General features: G+C 40.9%; 1 protein-coding gene across 1 annotated transcript in view; it reads left to right on the forward strand.

Annotated features, from left to right (window-relative positions):
- The window catches only part of ephb3a (eph receptor B3a), a 45,251-nt gene that overhangs the window by 10,444 nt on the left and 16,015 nt on the right, over positions 1 to 18,792 (forward strand). The window contains exons 2-9 of the mRNA XM_087811993.1: positions 3,336 to 3,400; positions 6,043 to 6,715; positions 9,533 to 9,688; positions 13,465 to 13,800; positions 16,400 to 16,524; positions 17,902 to 18,058; positions 18,237 to 18,345; positions 18,653 to 18,705. Of these exons, the coding sequence (XP_087668119.1) occupies positions 3,336 to 3,400; positions 6,043 to 6,715; positions 9,533 to 9,688; positions 13,465 to 13,800; positions 16,400 to 16,524; positions 17,902 to 18,058; positions 18,237 to 18,345; positions 18,653 to 18,705 (1,674 nt within the window). The remainder of the gene's footprint in view (positions 1 to 3,335; positions 3,401 to 6,042; positions 6,716 to 9,532; positions 9,689 to 13,464; positions 13,801 to 16,399; positions 16,525 to 17,901; positions 18,059 to 18,236; positions 18,346 to 18,652; positions 18,706 to 18,792) is intronic.

The following is an 18,792-nucleotide window of genomic DNA, read 5'->3' on the forward strand; positions in this document are numbered from 1 at the left end:
GCAATCGAATAAACGGATGATGGACGTTGAACCGAACTCATTTTCTGGATATCAGTGACGGGTCTGACCTCGCGGCTCGTAAGAAGAAGGAAGGAAAACGTAAGAAGATCCTGATAAATGTTTTTCATTCTTAATTTTAATCTCCGATGGAACTACCTGGTTTTAAGCTTTTAATGGCTCTGAGTGAGTCGGTGAAATGTCGGGGAGACAGGGGGAGGAAGGGGGGAGGGGTTTCCAGCTTGAGGGTAAACTGAGGCGGAGGAGTTGAATAAAGTCTTCATGTTTTAAACATTCTAGTTTCCAGTCTGTTTGTTTGTTTTCTCTGCGCCAACAGTAGTTATAGCACTTGTTTTCAAGAGGCTTCCGTTGATTTCCGAACAAAAAAAGTGCTGCTATTTCATGAGGTGCAGTTTACGTCTATAGGTGATCATTAAACCCGGGTTCTTTCCCCTGCAGATCCACGACAAGGATTCATGACACCGCCTTGCGCACGGCGTTAAATTATCATGAAACGAGCTTTACTTATACATGACGCGAGAGCGCGGCGGAGTGAGTAGTTTACCTCCGCACATTAAATACCAGTTGTCAGGTCGCATTTCCTGTGGCACACTCTGCCAAGCTCATTTGCATCGTAACTAAGAAGTCTTTTCTTCCACTGTCGGCACAATGACTCCGACCGACGGGGAGACGCAGAATGCGTAGAGACAACCGCGTTTAGTCCTGGCACACAGTCCAACGTCTGTGCGCCGTCTACGGCTCTAAAGTGAAAACACACTGTGGGCTCAGAAGAATCCCTCAGATATAATCTATTCATTATCTCCGGCGTCTCCGCAGCAGAAAAGCCATTGTGGGCTCTCTAATGAACACGCGGCGCCGATTGTAAACACTGAGAGAGCTTTGGCTCGGCGGCTGCAGATGGACCAATGATCTGCTCACTCAATCAAACAAATTCTATTATTGACACAGGCGAGCCAAAGAGGCACTGTACTTTATCTGCATTGTTTTTCCTCTCTGAAGCGAAACCGCAGCCAGAACAAAAGAAACGTCGCTCCAAAAAGGCTTTATCTTACAGTGTTTTTTTTTCTTCTTCTTCTTCTTTCCCCCCCCTTTTCACACCCTCCCTCCACACCGCTATCAATGACTTGTGAGCAAATGGTGCACAGCAGGCGTGGTGTCACTGAGTCTCCGTGAAGAAAGTGTAATTGTTTCAGTAATTATGTGCGAACAGCAACATCACAATGGGAGTCGGCGCGGCCACAGCTGTACACTCGGAACCCGGAGGGCCCGGTTCTACTGTTGGGGGCAATAAATTCTCCAGACCAGATGACGAGCGACTGACAACAAGACAAGAGTGTCTATTGATCCGAGCGTTTGCTCCGCATCTCCTCTGATTGTCTGGAAGTTGCTAACAGCGAGTGAAGTAAACAAGGTGTAAACAGTACATGGAGGCGGAGAAATAAACTGCTGGCTGTGACTCACGCTTTATAGGTCAAAGGACGGTGAATTGGTCATGAAAATTAATTTTAAAAGGAGCAATAATAGGATTTAAAAATATTTTAAAATAAAAATAACTTGAATAGTTATTTGCTTTAAAATACTGTATATTACTTTAATGTTTTAGTGACAGAAACAGACACTTTTTTTAAAAAACAAAACAGAAATCTTTATATTAACCATAACTGCACAGCGACTTGTTATCTTTATCGTGGGTTCGGCCAACTTGACCATGCTAATGCTAACTTGTTGAAAATGTCAAAATATATATATATATATATATTTTTAAATATACTTTTAGAGTGTATTTTTTATACTATAATTCATTTCTTAATTTGGTCTTTTTCCTGTCAGAATTTGTTCCTGTTGATTTCGTGCTTACTAGCTAGCTACAACCTACTTGGTAACAGGCACAAACTACCATGTTTACGTGTGGTTACAATTGGAAAATGCGGGAATCAAGGTCGTTTTCGATGTTCAGAGCAAATGGTTAACATTATTGCCTTCAATACTTTATCATACCTCTTATTTTCAGGCTCTAGCGCCCCCTTGCGGCACCAACTTTGAAAGCCACTGATCTATAGCAAATACTTACACTCATCTTTCACCAACAAAATAGGTTTACAATCTATAGCTATCCATATCCGGAGCGAATATCTGAGTTGTTTTTTTTAAAATCCAAACATATAGTACAGTTTATACTATAAGACGCAATCTTTGCTTTAAGGTGGCACCAAACAATCGATGTACTTTGGCGGTAAGCACTTTTTTTTTTTGTTGGCGCAAGTTGCCTGACGCCACTATCTTGTCAAGGCTTCTGTCAGTCCACGACTGCGACTCCTTCATGCCGTGGTCCATGTCCCAGACATTTCTGGCAATCAGTGTCAGAATCACAGCAGGGGTATGATACGTTGCCTGAGGCAACTCAGCGCAGAGACATAAATAACCAGTGACATAACCAGCACGACTCGGCGTTGCGACAAAAACAAACCAGCACAGAATGGATTTTTCAAGCACATGAACAAGTCCCTGAATGGTTTTATTTAACTATTCGGACGCCCCTAGTGGTCGAAGTGAATACTGCAGTACATAGAGAGACATATGGGGAAAGGGTATTGGGGTGTGGGGAGTCTGAACAGGGTACAGCAAGACTACTTAAATCGAGTGGGCATTGACCTAAAACTAGATATGTTTCTGGGATTGATTATGAAAGAAAATATTTACTTGCTCTTCAAGAAAAATAAACATTTTAATGGAAGTAAAAAGATAAATTCAGCATCAACTGTGAGGTTGTTGGTAATTGTTCAAAACAAATAGAGTTATAATCCTGCAAAAACGACACCAAGTGTCTTGACAGTGTGTTCTGGTGTCACCTTTTGATTTCTTTACCTCCTCCGTGAGTCCTGAACGCAGGAGGTATCACCCAAGAACAGAGGTGATGCTTCACTTTTTTATATCATCAAAGGTGAAAAAAAGTAAAGTCCAAAGAGCGACTTAATGGATGTTTTCCTGAAGCTGCTTTTGATCCTGCTTTGCATATCGTAAGGAAGAAAAAAAAAAATCCATTTGCATGTGTCACACACGCGTCTCGGTGAGAAAGCTCTAATTAGGTGCCATCGCAAATATTCATGATTGTCAGCGTGTTTTCAATAACTGAACACGTGTGGGTGGAGGTTAATAAAAAAAAAAAGAAGGCGGCGTTGGGAGTTTTTACCTGCCGCCCCTGTCAAGTTGATGGAGCCGTTGCTTCTTCTATTTTTTTTTTTTTTTTTCTTCTATCGCTCTCCTCGCCCCGTTTAATTACGATTCGTCCATCTTACTCCTACTCTTTTCATTTGCAGAAACCCTAATGGACAGTCGATGGGCGACCACGGAGCTGGCCTGGACCACTTTCCCAGAGAGTGGGGTGAGTCACAGATGTGTGTTTGTTGTGCTTTGCGTCCACCACCACCCCCCCTTCTCTAACATTTGTTCCATTTGCTAACTAATAGCGCCCAGTCGGCACACCTCCCACTGTTTTACATCTTTGTTTTTACAGTATGTCTGTGCCTTCCTCAGAGGCGACCGGAGAACTCTTGACTTTATGGCGACGTCTTAGGCTATAGAAAATGTGCGTGTTCTTTTCTAAACAAAACAAATCCCCACGGTGTGTCAGAGCTATTACCCTCTCAGTACTTTGCACGTCTCCGCAGGATAGAGAGCATGATAATTGAAAGCATGTGTCCTTTATAACGCCGGCCCAAGAGCGCATTATGGACAGAAATTAAGTTTTTTTTCGGGTGGTACCCCCTATAGGAGCGCTGAGAAAATAAAACAACATGAGTTTGACCCGAGGGCTAACAACCCCGACACACACCTCCCCCCACTCCCGGGCCGGTGTAATTTGTCTCCGCTACGTGAACGCAAAAAGTCAGTCAATGGAAATGGTGGGTTTCCATGGCAACCAGTTTCAGGCAGCCTTCCTTCCCCTCGCCACCGGGGCCGAGTCTGGCTGTCCTAGCATCCATGAAGTCATATGTCACGGCGGGTGAGGCGGCCCCTCTCCTCAACACGCTGACAAGCCCATACGTTCGGGACCAGCAATTATCATATTTGTCAGGTAGTGCATCAACGTGTTGCCGGTGATTTACGGCACCAAACAACGACTCCTGGACTCATCGTTTGGAAATAAATTGCGCGGCAGCCCAGAGACGTGAGATGAGTTATGCATTATTTTCCTCCAGTGGAAAATAATCAATTCCTGGGAAACTCATTTCTTATGGAAACTAAACATTCAGTCCAAGTGGGAATTAGATGGAAATAAAGTCACAGAGATTGACTCCTTGCCAGGGTTATTCCCTAATGGACTTAATATATTGACCAATTAGTTCATTTATCATGGTCCTGATGATACTTACCGTACAATAACACACACACACCCGTCGTAGGTTTGACCGTCCACGACCGGCTCGCTCGTGAAAACACGATTACCGGCAGAACGCCTCGAACCCGACGAGCAAAGCAAATGCTAATATCTGCTCGGAGGCTACATGTGTGGGCTCGGGACAATCATAAATCCCACCTGACCCCGGGTTCAGCGCCGACCAGCAAGTGCAGTTGTGCTCGCCGCATTTTGAAAGTTTTATCTTATAATTAGATACTGTGGATCTGTTAAAAACAACAAACTGGAGAGTACTTGAGATATCAAGCTGGGTATTTGTTATCATCGAACATGTTACATTTTTATGTCATAGGAAACAATTTACAGTACAATATAATGCTTATTGAATTAAGATTTAGCTTTACAGATGAACACAAAAATAAAAGAGGTTTGTTATTATATTGGCAAATTAAAAAATGTATGGAAAATATTTACCTTCTGTCTGGACTTATAATAATAAAATATTTCCTTTAATGCCCGACAGGTTGCTAATGCAACTCAAGCTCTCTGGTAGACATAAATTACAAGAAAATATTTTAAATAATAACCTTTTTATTTTAGAACACGTCTTCAATTGTAACAACTACATTATTTTTTAGCAGAAATGTCTCATGATCACAAAAGGTTTTCTGAGAAAATAAAGCAATAAAAAGGCTAAATAAAAACTTTTTTTAATTGAATTTTAATATTGAATTGAATTTTCTTATTGTAAACCTGATAAATGATTGAAGGACAAATTAGGTTTGAAACTTGAGCTAACTCAGCTTATGCTAGCTAGCTAGCTTGTTTGCTGCAGCTACCTAATACTAATGCTAACTGGTTGTTCGGATTCACATTACATGGTCTGGTAATGTTACTTCAAATTTTAACTTTTAGGCTTTTGTTTGTTGACCTTTAGCACTTTGTTCCAACTACAATTTAGCTTTAGAAAAAAATTATAGTTTTCAAGTGATATTTTTAATGTTATAGCTAGCTAGCACTAGCTAGCATCAGCTAACAAACAAACACAGAGCTAGCTGAAACCAGTTTAGACCTTCATGTATTTGGATGCAACTTGACACTTAATCTTTTAATATTGCTTTCTTTCTTCGTATTTGACTCTGTTCTAAGTTTAATTTGTTTACTGTTGGCTTAGAAAAGAGCAAGTTTACTAATGTTAAAAATTTGATATGAAAAAAAGTTTATACAATTTTCTTTGAGGGCTGTCCCTAAACCAGGTTTTTTGACATGTTTGGATTATACAGATCATGTTTTTAACTTTCAATAAAACTATATTCAGAATCACAACAGAGACTCTGCGTTTTCAACGCAACAATCCATGGTAGACGCACCAGCACAGTAACCTTCTATTCTTGATGTGAGTTAATTGGACTCATTGTTTCTCTGTCTGCGCTAAGAAGTAAGTAAGTGTTTTCAATGTCCTTTCTGCTCGAGTAGTTTTGATGCTATTCCTCTGTGAGTTCATGTTAGTCTAAATAAAAGAGACGCACGTAAGATAAGAGCGTCTCCGCTGCGCTTCAGAGATCCCACGTACGAATTGACCTTTTTAAATGATTTAAGAACACAAAAGTGATCTCGCTAATTGTTTTTTGTTTTTTTTCCTGACGTTATCTTTCGTTTCCCGGCAGTGGGAGGAAGTCAGCGGCTACGACGACTCCATGAGTCCCATCCGGACCTACCAAGTGTGCAATGTTCGACAGCCCAACCAGAACAACTGGCTCAGGACTGACTTCATCCCTCGCAAGGGCGTGCTGCGCGTCTACGTGGAGCTCAAGTTCTCCGTCCGCGACTGCGCCAGCATCCCCAACATCCCCGGCTCCTGCAAAGAGACTTTTAACCTCTTCTACTACGAGTCGGACGGGGACATGGCCTCGGACACCAGCCCGTTGTGGAGGGAGAACCCGTACGTGAAAGTGGACACGATCGCTCCCGACGAGAGCTTCTCCCTGCTGGAGGCCGGGAGGATCAACACCAAAGTGCGCAGCTTCGGCCCGCTCTCCAAGGCCGGCTTCTACCTGGCGTTCCAGGACCTCGGCGCCTGCATGTCGCTCATTTCCGTGCGGGTCTTCTTCAAGAAGTGCTCCACGACTATCGCCAATTTCGCCGTCTTCCCCGAGACCGCCACGGGTGCGGAAGCGACTTCCTTAGTGATCGCCCCGGGGAACTGTGTGACGAATGCCATGGAGGTGTCGGTTCCCCTCAAGCTGTACTGCAACGGAGACGGCGAGTGGATGGTGCCCGTCGGCTCCTGCACCTGCGTCGCCGGCTTTGAACCTTCTGCGGACGCCACGCAGTGCCAGGGTGAGTGTATTTAACATGAAATTTAGAGTTTAATTTAACCAACCCTTCTTTGTATTCTCACCGCAAGTCACCTCGGCTTGTGCCCTCGCCTCTGAATTTATTGTGTGGCTTCTGAAAGAAGGTGAAGGAGGGTGGAGGAGAGTATGAATTAATGAGGTGTCGGAGAGAGGAGCCGCATACAAATATTGTGAGAGCAGGACGGCGTGGAGAGAAAGATAGTGGCGAGGCATGAAAAACGGATTTTGCAGCAGAAAATTTAAGATAACAGGAAGGGAAAAGGTGTTTGAAGCGCACCGAGGAGAGATATTAACACAAAATAAATGGCCGGCGATGCCACTGGATGAAGAATGAAAGAGAAGAAGGGGAGGTGAAGGAAGTTAAAGACAGACAAGCGACGCCTCTCCTCACCCGGGTGTGAGAAATCGTGTCTTACACGTGGCGGAGAAGCTCATTCGTTGCCATTTGGCGGCTCAAGGTTAAAAGCTTGAGCCGCCATCGCGTGATAAAATACTCTCCCGGGCTTCAGCTTGTGGTTTGCGATGAGGAAGCGTAATTTCCTCGGCGGCCTCCTGTTAGTTAATCTACACGCGGCCACGCTCATTAACACCGTTCAGGCCGACCAACGGCAGCGCGGCCACGCCGACATTAATCATACAGATGCTTCCTCAGTCCACTTCCCTGCCAAACACTCAAGGCGAAAGGAGCGAGAACGACGCCATGAAAAAAAATACTTCCTAAATTAGTCCAATAGAATCAGGTCAGCGGGGGCTAAGACAGGTGACCCCCTTAACCTCTCCAGTTTCTCTAGAGTGTATTTTATATCTCTCTGGATGAGATGCATCAAATTTTGGATGCCATAAGAAACTAGCGACAAGTTTTTCATTTTGAGCTGCTGTAGAAGTCTTTTGCTGAGATTCCTGCCATTTTGTTTGGGAATAGAACAGGTGTCATGATGGCAAACAAGATGGTGAAGGTAGTGCTACCAAATGCTAAAAGGTCAGGTATTACGGTTCTAAAAAATAAATGAATATAATATCCTCACATAATACAAAAAGATGAAAAGTAAAAATGTGATTTATTGTCAAGATCAGGGGTTACTAGCCTTTTTTTCTACTGTAGTCTGGTTTAATGTGGGCATTATATTCATGGACCGACCTTAATATAGAAACATTTTCCCACTAGTTTACCGATTTGTTTTTAGACTAAATGTGACTGTTATGAGTCACAGGCTTCAAAAGCAAAACAGCAACTATCAATAGAACAGAAATTGTATAGAATGTTTGTGTTTCTTTCTGTGCGGCCAGGTAACAAATGCTTCACGGACCGGTACTGGTCCCTAAACCATGGGTTGGGATGGGTAATTCAAGGGCCCATGTTATGTTCTGTTCTGTTCGCTAGAAAAAAAAAACCAATATATGTTTGTAAATGTAAATTTTAATGAAATATTCTCATTATAAAATCATGAACATGGTTGTTTATTTTATTTTGAAATGGTGAATATTCTGGTAAAATCTTGGCAAAACATAAAAATGCTTTTATCAAATGGAAAACAGTTATAACAAATAGAAAAGGTCCTAAAAAGGACATATTGAATTAAAATGGTAATAAATATGGACAGAAAAACATACAAAATAATCAGCAGGGATAATTCAATATTTGAAAATAAGTGTCCCTGTGACATTTAAAACAATTACTGGTTGTCAAATTTCAATACATACAATTAAATACAATTAAACATGAAAAATAAACGATATTCAGACAAAAATATTGTCTAATTTTCATATTATCTTTGTAATTATTTAGTTGCAAAGGAATTAGCTACAAAAAAGCCACAAAAACAAGTCATATTTAGAAAATCGGTCGTACAGGATCATTTTTCTATTTTCTCTCGAGGGCCACATGAAGACATTTATAGGGCTAAATGTGGCCCCTGGCCCCCACTTTTCCCACGTCTGGTCTTCAATAATACAAAACAGATCAGAACGCCTAAAGGTGCCTCACAAAGGGAAAAAAGAACATTTTCATCTTATCTAGGTTTTATTGCGTTTAAGGGGCTACAAAGTGGGGCCATTAGCAGAGCTGACTTTCCTTTAAGTGCAATTGTGGAGAATTGGGGTGTAACTTGAGTTGGAAATGAAAGACCACTTAGCCCCAACTAGTTAATCACGCTCTCGCTCAGTGGCTGCCTTTTACGAGCCCTCACGCTGACAGGACAGATGTTTGCCAGAGACCCCACTTTTACTCCACCACTCAGGAATGTAGCGAACAGTAAAAACGCGGGACTCTGGGGGGGCCGATCAAGCCAGACCTTTCACTGCTAATCCCCTTTATCTGAGTTCTTCTTTAGTTCGGGCTTATGCCGGTTTATCCCTAAGACTCCGTATCAGACGAGCATCAGCACGACGTCGTTGAATTCAAATGAATCACTCGGACTCATCCGGGATGACCCCTCGCCGGTGGATCTGCTGTAGGACTAATTTATGTCTTTGCTGATGTTCATTCATCCAAATTGATTTATGGGCTTATTATGGAGACGCCTGCATCTGGACCACTTGTTTGTATTGGTGGTTGTTGGAGAGAGCCGACACTGATTGATGGTTTTAGGGTAGATCCCTCTCCTCACATACCTGCATGTCTGACAATAGCAATCTCCTCTCCGTCGTCTTATCTCCATCTTCCTCCTCGCAGAGAACCTCTATTGTCAGGAGTTGCAGGAGATTAATGTCGTCTTCTAAAAAAAAAAAAAAAAACGCAGAGAGAATAAAGAGATTCACGAGTGTTCAAGACGTCTCTCCTGATTTTGGTTTTCTCCCTCAGCTTGCATCCCCGGGACTTTCAAATCCAAATTCGGGGAGGGATCCTGTGGCCCCTGCCCTCCACACAGCCGCACCAGCGCTCGAGGAGTCAGCATTTGTCCCTGCCAGATTGGTTTCTTCCGGGCAGATAGTGACCCACCTGACTCGCCCTGCACCAGTAAGTCATCCTCCACTGCACGGGCTAAATGTCTTTTTTGCAATGTCGGCTCGGATTCATCTCGTCAAAAATGAATTTTCTTCATGTATTTTGATAAAAAAAACCTGATTATTATTACATTTATATTCATGGACCGCTCAGTATTAACATGTATTTCATTTTATACCTAATTTGCTGTTTATACTGAACACATCTACCAATGAATTAGGGTCTATCTTATCTTAACATGATATACTGGTGATCTGGCTCAATTTGGCTTTTTCATTTCTGACTGTACAAGTGTTAAAACTGGGTGAGCTTTTTTCAGTATCTGGAAGTTACTCTACGTCATCGAATGAAAATGATTCATCTAGATTATTTCAATTTAATAATAAATTAAAAACTCTTTTATGCATTTATACATGCGTGTCCAGGACTTAATCCAGTTCATTACGTCTGGTTAGGGAGGCATAGGCTAGAAAATATTATATTTTATAACTAAAATAGTCACTTCACAACTCTGTTTTCTTTTTACATTCAACATTAAACAACTAACACACCATCATCTTTGGCTCACCCCCTCTAAGTGAACTCATCGCTGCAGCTGTGCGATCCTTTACCACCAACACTATACGATATATTGCGATACTGTAGGAACAAGGATATATTGGGTTTCTTTTAAATGATTTGATTGCAGTAAAACTGTCATAGTATTGTACACACACAGTGTTATTACATTCTTAAAATCATCTTAGTCATACAGAGGAATCTTTATTTGTGTTTCAGTATAAACATACTGTTAACAAAAAAATATAGCTATGTATTGGATTGATATTTTCTAATGACTCAATTTGCTTAAAGCTACCGTAATGATGGTTATATGAGCAAAAAAAACATCCAGTTGCTTTAAGATGGTGTTCTGGAAATTTGAAGTATAGTTTGTGAAAAGCTGTTGCAGATCATGATAAAAACATCTATCAAGTCTTCCTTAGATCTCATTAAAGCAGCAGAGACTCAGAGTAGAGCATTTGATTCTTCAAATATAAAGCTTTAGCTCCTGTAATCTGGTCAAAATGTTTTTTTTCAGATGTTTTAAAGGGCATCTAATGTGAAAACTAACTCTCCTGACTCACTCACATGGTTTGAAAAGTCTTTCTCTCCAAGATGCAGTGAGTCTCTCATCATGACCATGTTTAAAAATTCTCCCCACGTCTAAAATCTCGGCGAACGAGAGGTTACGAGAGCGGAGTCCCATATAATGTAATAATGGCTTCACTCCTCCTCAAGCCAGCTGTGATCATGCCCGCTTTGTTTGTACAACGAGTCCCTTAGAGGTGGAGACTTTTGTGATTGATGACATGTAGGGATAAACCCTGATGTTTTACAGCAGAGTGGTTGGTGTTATGGTAAACAAGATGGTGCTTAATCACATTTTCTAGTATAAATATTTCAATTAAAATAGAGTTTTGTACATACAGACACAGACTGATGAGTACAGTAGAGTCCAACACATATTTAAGACACACTTAATGAACACATTAGTTGCTCTTTAAGGAATATAAAGTGAAGAAAAATGTTCTCCAGCAGAGGAAGCGTCGGTCGGTAATGAAGTTCCTCCTCAGCAGATGTCAGGATGTGCTTCCATACACAGCTGCTCTTACAAGGACAGACCACAGCAAGCGCTCTTGCCGGTGGAGAGCCAAGTGTGATGACTTGACCGTGCAAAATCACCCCAGGGGGGCCTTTCGCCACGTTAATGTGACACACCAGGCCCGCCACTGTCTCCCCCTCACTCTCATCACAAGAACATTGTGGACTCTGACATTGACCAGCACACACACACACACACACACACACACACACACACACACACACACACACACACACACACACACACACACACACACACACACACACACACACACACACACACACACAGACACACATGCTAACGGGCAGGCGGGGACTCACACGCCACCTCCGACTAAACACTCCGACAGTTCCGTCCCCGCGGTCTGTCGGCGCCGGTGCCAGCAAAGCTCTGGTGCAGAAGCGCCGGTCAGCCAGTGGACGGCGGGCAGCTTGGGCTCAGCGTGCGATTCGGACGAGCGTCCAATTAGAAGAGCCGGGGCTCTGAACCGTCTGCCTAATTAGAAAGGACAGCGCTCAGAGCGAGTGGACTCGAGAGCGGCGAGGACACACGCTTGAATTCATCTGTTCCTGGAAGAAAATCACCTGGGCAACCTTCTCCCACGATTATCATGCGCCGTCACTCACGACACAGAGATGCCTATTGAGAAGCGTGGCCCCCGGGTTCAACTGATACAGAACAAGAATTTGTGCCGCAGAGGATTGTCTGCACTGGCAGGGTCATGCATAGTAATGGTGAGGAGATCGGACTGGAGTGGGGGATGATCCATACAAGCTTTTTTTTTAAAATGTTTTTGAACAACAACGTTTGTGACCTTATACTATAAATAGTCACGAAATGTGTTGATGATCCATCCATGATACATTTTTTACTTTAAAAAATATACAAATATTAGAATACAATACAAATGTATGTTCAAATAAAAGCTTGTGGTTTTGTTAAACCAGGCTTCACTAATTCATCTGGCCAACAAGATCTTAAACTATGTACAGTTGGCCTAAAGTCAACTATACTAATACTTGAAACATTTATTTGCATAACAATGGAAAAGGAAAGTATTTTTTACGGATCGAAATTCATTTTATAATAACACTAGTTTTAAAAAACTAGGCATCAAAAAACCAATCCATCATCATCAAAAAACATTTACAATTAATATAATATATTTTTTTATATATTGAATGTATTGAAAATTCTTACGAATTATTATGAAAAAAGATTATTTTCATTTGTGTTGTTATTTCCATGTTTCCTACAAGTTAAACTAACATTTACGGATAATAACAGAGAAAATATATGGTGAAAAATCTAAACTGTATTATCTTATTGTGTAATCTAAATTGTAGTATTTTGTAATATAATTATACAATTTATTATAGAATATAAATTAATTTATTTTAATAGTGTATTTAACAACATTAATTTGAAATTACAAATGCAACATTGCATATTAAATGGCACAAAAATATTAAAGATAATCTACATTTTCTTGCCCTTTAAAGTATATACTTTATTGAATATTGTTTTGATTGTTTAAGAGCTTTGTGACCCTGGTCTGGAAAAGCGCTATACAAATAAAAAAATGACTTACTTACTTACTAATTTAGTAAATTTCAGATAAAAAAGGAGGAAAGTAACGGTGAAAAAGATCAACTTATATTGACAAATAAACATATTTATTGAAATATAAGATTACATTAGTACCTCTTTATTGCAGGGTTTACATGCTGAACAAACCCCTCCCTCCCTGAATCAAACACAATCTGCAAAGTAGTTAGATTTTCATCTTAATCTTTAAAATATTTATTTAATTACATTTGACTTGCAAAACCAACATTACAGCTGCTATTGCTCTCAAAAACCTTTTCAGTGCTTTGCCGCCCAGCCAACCAATCCCAGCTGTCGATCACTTTCAAAATAGAAACATAGACTTTTAGACCACGATATAGTGAGGGTTAAATGTATAAAGTAAATGTATTTAAATGTGTTTATTTATGTACAACATATGATGAGATCAGCAGTAAAGTCTTATTTCACCCTCTGTGCTGTCAGACTGAGGGATCTGTCCACGGTCCAGGTCCTTGTGGAATTCTTCACTCCAGCTCTCCGTCAGGTTGAAAAAACCTTCCCTTGTTTGTTTTGGCAGCGATTCCTTCCGGTCCTCGCAACGTGATATCCAGCGTCAACGAGACGTCGCTGTCCTTGGAGTGGGACGAACCCGAGGACACGGGCGGGAGGAGCGACCTGGTCTACAACGTGGTCTGCAAGAAATGCCTGAGGGACCGGAGTCCGTGCACGCGCTGCGACGACAACGTGGACATCGCGCCTCGCAAACTGGGGCTCCGGCAGAAGAAGGTGGTGGTGAGGAACCTGCAGGCTCACACCCGCTACAGCTTCGAGGTGCAGGCCGTCAACGGGGTCTCCGGAAAGAACCCGGCCACGCCCAGATACTCCACGGTCAACATCACCACCAACCAAGCAGGTTAGTCATCCGTCAGCCCACTAGTTAATTCATGTTGTGGTTTGGATCAATAGCTGTTAGCATCAGGCGGCGCCGCAACATTAGCGATTGAGGTTCAAATGAGCTACGGTGTGATTGAGCGAGGTTGTAATAAACAAAGACACTTGTAAACAAACCTGACGACGTACCAAAATAGACAAGAAGAGAAAAAATAGAACTTTTTATCTGAGGAGACTTTGATGTTGAAACTGAGCCAGATACAAATAAACACAGCTACAGATTGAAAACTTCAAGGAATCGTTCAGGTGAGAAGGAAATGCGGAGCGAGAGGTCGACGGAAGGATCGGTCGTCGCTGTAGACTTCACCTTCAATCTACTTCTTAAGTCGACGTAAAGGAGGAAAATGCAACAGTGGAAATACAACAGCATGAGTTTATAAGACAGGGTTGGAGCTAGCTAGCTTTCCTAGCAACGTTTTTCTGTTATCATACTACAATTCTGACCCTTTGGTTCGCCATTTTGATTTTCCACTAACTTTAGACCCCCGAGCAGTTCCCTTTTTAGACCTCGTTTCGGTAGTTTTTGTCGTTGGAAATACTAACCACTTGGTTGCAACATTGCTTAGTGTGAAGCTTAAAGCTTAAAAGGTTTGTTCAAATTCAAGTCGACTAATTCTTTTTAGTTATAGGCAGAAATGTACGTCCATTTTAATGTAGTGACTAGTTGTCTTCGAAAATTGACACAGTTGAAAACATTCAAATAATTCGGTAATGCTCGTCTGTAACGTCCATCTTGTATCAAAGCCTGAACAAAGAGGAACTGTTCCAGAAAAAGTTAAACAAGTAAGTAAGTAAGTAATATTTATTTATATAGCGCTGTTCGAGACCAGAGTCACAAAGCGCTTAAACAATCAAAACAATACTCAAAAAAGTATATACTTTAAAGATCAAGATAATACTGAGAACAACACAGGAGTTCCAGAAAATCAAGGAAAAGCCTGAACAAATAAAAACGTCTTAAGATGTTTCTTGAAGGAGTCAGTAGATCATCAAACACGAGAGGAAGATCGTTCCAAAGCTTAGGAGCAACAGTCTGAAAAGATTTCTCTCCTCTGATCCTGAACCGTGTGCGAGGAACCATCAGTAGATTCTGATCCACAGACCTCAGAGCCCGAGCTGGGGTGTAAGGCTGGATCAGACCAGTGATGTAAGGAGGAGCCTGACCATGAATAGATCTGAAAGTAAGAACCAGAATTTTAAAGTTGATCCTGAAAGAAACTGGAAGCCAAGAGTTTTAAGTTTAAGTCTATATTTTAAGATTGTTTTTAGTGGATGCTGCCACGCTAGCTGCTAGCTTAGCTGCTAGGCCAACATCCTAAGTGGTAAAAAAAAACTGATCAGTCGCTACATTAAAATGAACAAACATTTTCGTCTATAACTCTAAAAAGTAACAGATCACTCTTAAAATAATTCCAACCCTTAGTCGACGTGAGGATGAGTAGAAAATGAGTGAATTAAGGGTGAACTATCACTTTAAGCATCCAGGAAAGACTAGTAAATAGCTGCTCCGCCACATAGAGAGAAGCCTTCAGGACACTTTCCTGATGAGATGTTTTGGACATGTCCAACGAGGAGGTGGCCCTGGGCTAGGATGCTTTGGAGAGACTCCAAGAAAGTAGAGGTTTCTGAGGAGAGGAAAGAGCTGCCCCTAAAAATAAAAATATTCTAATCTAAGACTGTGATAGCTCAACTTTCAAACCAAAATATAGAAAAACTTTATTATTTTGTAAAACTGGTTAATGATAATATTCATAAATCAATGACGATACTGTATATATGTGCAACCTCATGTATCTTATTATTATTATCTTATGATATTTGTCCATTTGATTTTTGTCTTTCATTTCCTTATTAAACTACTATCCAGTTTTATTGTTTACTTTATTCCATTTAACTCTAAAAATGTAAGTAAGTAATATTTATTTATATAGCGCTTAAGTTATCAATATAATTAAAAAAAAAGGTATGTTGTTTTCATCAGGAAACATTAAATCTACTCTTAAGTGAGTAGAATGACACAACATTCACTGATTTTCCATTTTTAAATGTACATTTTCTTCAAATACCACCGTCTATTTTCTGTCCGGTCCAGTTCCGAACATCAAAAGCGTCACTCTCCTCCTCTAAGTGGGAGAATACAAAGTAAAAAATGTGCTTTAAATTTCTCCGGTCAGCAGGCTGTCAAGCCGGATTCTTACATTACATCACTGACAATGTCACCTTTCAACATCTCCTCCTAATATTCGCTGCGTCATCATCACCAAACTGCTTCGGCGCCTTTCACAGACGGTAATTACTCTCGCCGCTAACCGGCACTTCATCCAACCTTGCTGCAGTTTATGGAGCCGGCACAATGGCTGTCAATTCCATCACTTCCAGGCCTCACAAATCAATAAAGTGTAGAACAGTGAAGGTGAAGCGTTCAACTTTTTCTTTTTTTTTTCCTTCAAAAAAACCATTAAGTCAGGGAGATTCTGAATAATAATGATTTTAGTGGAGGCTGGTGAGTTTCTGTAAATCTGCTCTTTTTGTAAAACGTGATCCGATTTTTTTATCCGCAGCGCCGTCCGCAGTGCCGACCGTCCATCTGATGCGCTCCACCTCGGACACGCTCAGCCTCTCCTGGCTGCCCCCCGAAAAACCCAACGGGGTCATCCTGGACTACGAGATTAAATACCATGAGAGGGTAAGTTTGTAAAAAAAAACCTGCTGTTTCTGAGAGAGAAAATAAGATTCTCGAGTCATGCGCCTCAGAGATGCTTCATCTACTGAAATGAAATTCGGGTGAAATTGAGGAAGAGCAGATGGTGCGCTGAATCAAGCAGACGATCCAATGTCCTGCAGTCAGATAATGTTTATTTTATAACCTTTCAAAGAAACAGGGAGAGCACGACACTTTCAGTTTAACACTTAATGCAGGAAGCGGAGAAGCCAAAATGTCACCGTCGTCATGTTGTTTACTAGTTAGCATTAATTAAGCGCCTCATTAGCTTCCGACGTGTAAATGGGTTTCGCTGAAATAAATTCTCTTAATGATGATCCTTTCTATCAGAAAATGTACATATTTAGAATCTTAACAGCTCAGTGTCTGGAAAACAAAATTATGGGTTTGACAGTGTGTAGCTTTCATGCTCACACAGTTTAATAGTTACATAAAAAGACACTTCTGCACATTTATTTCTCTTTATTTCTCTTTGTTCTTGTTCTTATTTTATTTTCATTTATTTTTAATGAAAAATTGCTGTATTTGCTGTGGCAATTGGACTTTTTTTTTTCAAAAATCCATAAAGTTCTACCTAACCCTACCCTTTATATGTATGGAATATGTATATCAGTCTGATTATTGAGTGGTTGAATATAACATTATAAATGTGACTTTACTTGACTAATGAATTCAATTATTTCTTGAAATGTTTAATTGGTTTTAATTGAATAGTTTGATTCTAAAATGTGTAAATTGTTTTCAATAATTGGATGAAAAGATATTCATGTTTTCAAAAATGAATGCATTTTTAAACATAGAGTTTGATATTCCTAATTCCAATAATTTAATAATACATTTTATTAAAATCAATTTTTTGTATCGGTTTTCTTTTAAATTCAGTATAAAAATGTTGGTATAAATGTTCCATCAGACAAATGCTATAAGACTACCGGGCTACTTGATCAAACTTTCAGCCAATCATGCAATGTGCAGAAGATCATGAGACTTCGTAGAAGAACACAATGTTATATAAATATATGAATATATGTATGTCTAATTGCATGGTCAGTTGAAAATATGTACGTAATCTGTTACACACATATAGTCCTTAGTAAAAAATAACCACAACAATAACAATCATAGTGGATACGTTTAAAATTCCCTTTCTATTTATTAAATGATTTAAAGTTTAAAATAATGAATAACAATCAAGATACAGTACATACAGTATTCATTATGATAGTTAATAAAAAAGGCAAAAAAGTGTTCATGAAAAATAAATAAACACTGGTGTAGCTAAATGTTTAAATATTCAATATTTTTTCGTTGTAGTAAAATATTGATTTCTTTCACCCCCAGGGTCAGGCCATGTCTCACACCGTGACCTCCCAGCACAGCTCAGCCAAGGTGGAGGGTCTGAAGGCGGCGAGCCCGTACGTGGTGCAGGTCCGAGCCCGCACCGTGGCGGGATACGGACGCTACAGCAACCCCATGGACTTCAGCACCAGCCTCCACAGTACGTGTGCCGCCTTCGGTTCTTGATGATCCGCCGCCGCACTCGCCTCTAATGAGGGCCGAGGTTTAATTGCTCTTATAGTTACATTAATCGGCGGTCATTACCGTGGCGAACAGAACCGGCTCGGATCCATCAAACTGCTACTTGGCCGCTAAAACGTGTGTTTTCTTTCTACCAGGTGACCCTCAAAAGTCGGTGCAGGACCAGCTCCCTCTCATCGTGGGCTCGGCGTCGGCGGGCCTGGTGGTCATCGTTGCTTTGGTCGTAATCGCTGTTGTCTGCGTTAAGTGAGTGTTTGATTTTTTCTACCGACTGCCAGAACCGCATGCAGCATTTTGTTAATTAGAGTCTGAACACAGGCTCGTTAAATTCCCTCCCATGTTTTCCGAGAGCGTACACTTACTCAGACGCTTCAAAGAAGAGCCCTAGGGAATAAAAAATAAAAAACAAAAACCGAGCGGATGTGTGTGTGTGTGTGTGTGTGTGTGTGCTCCGGCCCTGTGTGCCATCATTAGGTCGGATGTAACTTTCTTACCTGGGAGGACTCGGGACGGATCGAGTTGGAGGTTTGATTCATGTCTGCTGTGTTTCCAGGAAGCAGCGCAGCGGGTCAGAGCTGGAGTACACAGAGAAGCTGCAGCAGTACAGTAAGTTTGTGTGTTTTTCTCTCCCTGGTTTTATTGGTCATGCCAGTGGAGTTAACCTGCTGATTTAATCAATTAGTCGTTCACATG

The sequence above is a fragment of the Callionymus lyra genome, chromosome 16, assembly GCF_982586985.1.
Source record: "Callionymus lyra chromosome 16, fCalLyr1.hap1.1, whole genome shotgun sequence".
NCBI classification, from domain to species: Eukaryota; Metazoa; Chordata; class Actinopteri; order Syngnathiformes; family Callionymidae; genus Callionymus; species Callionymus lyra.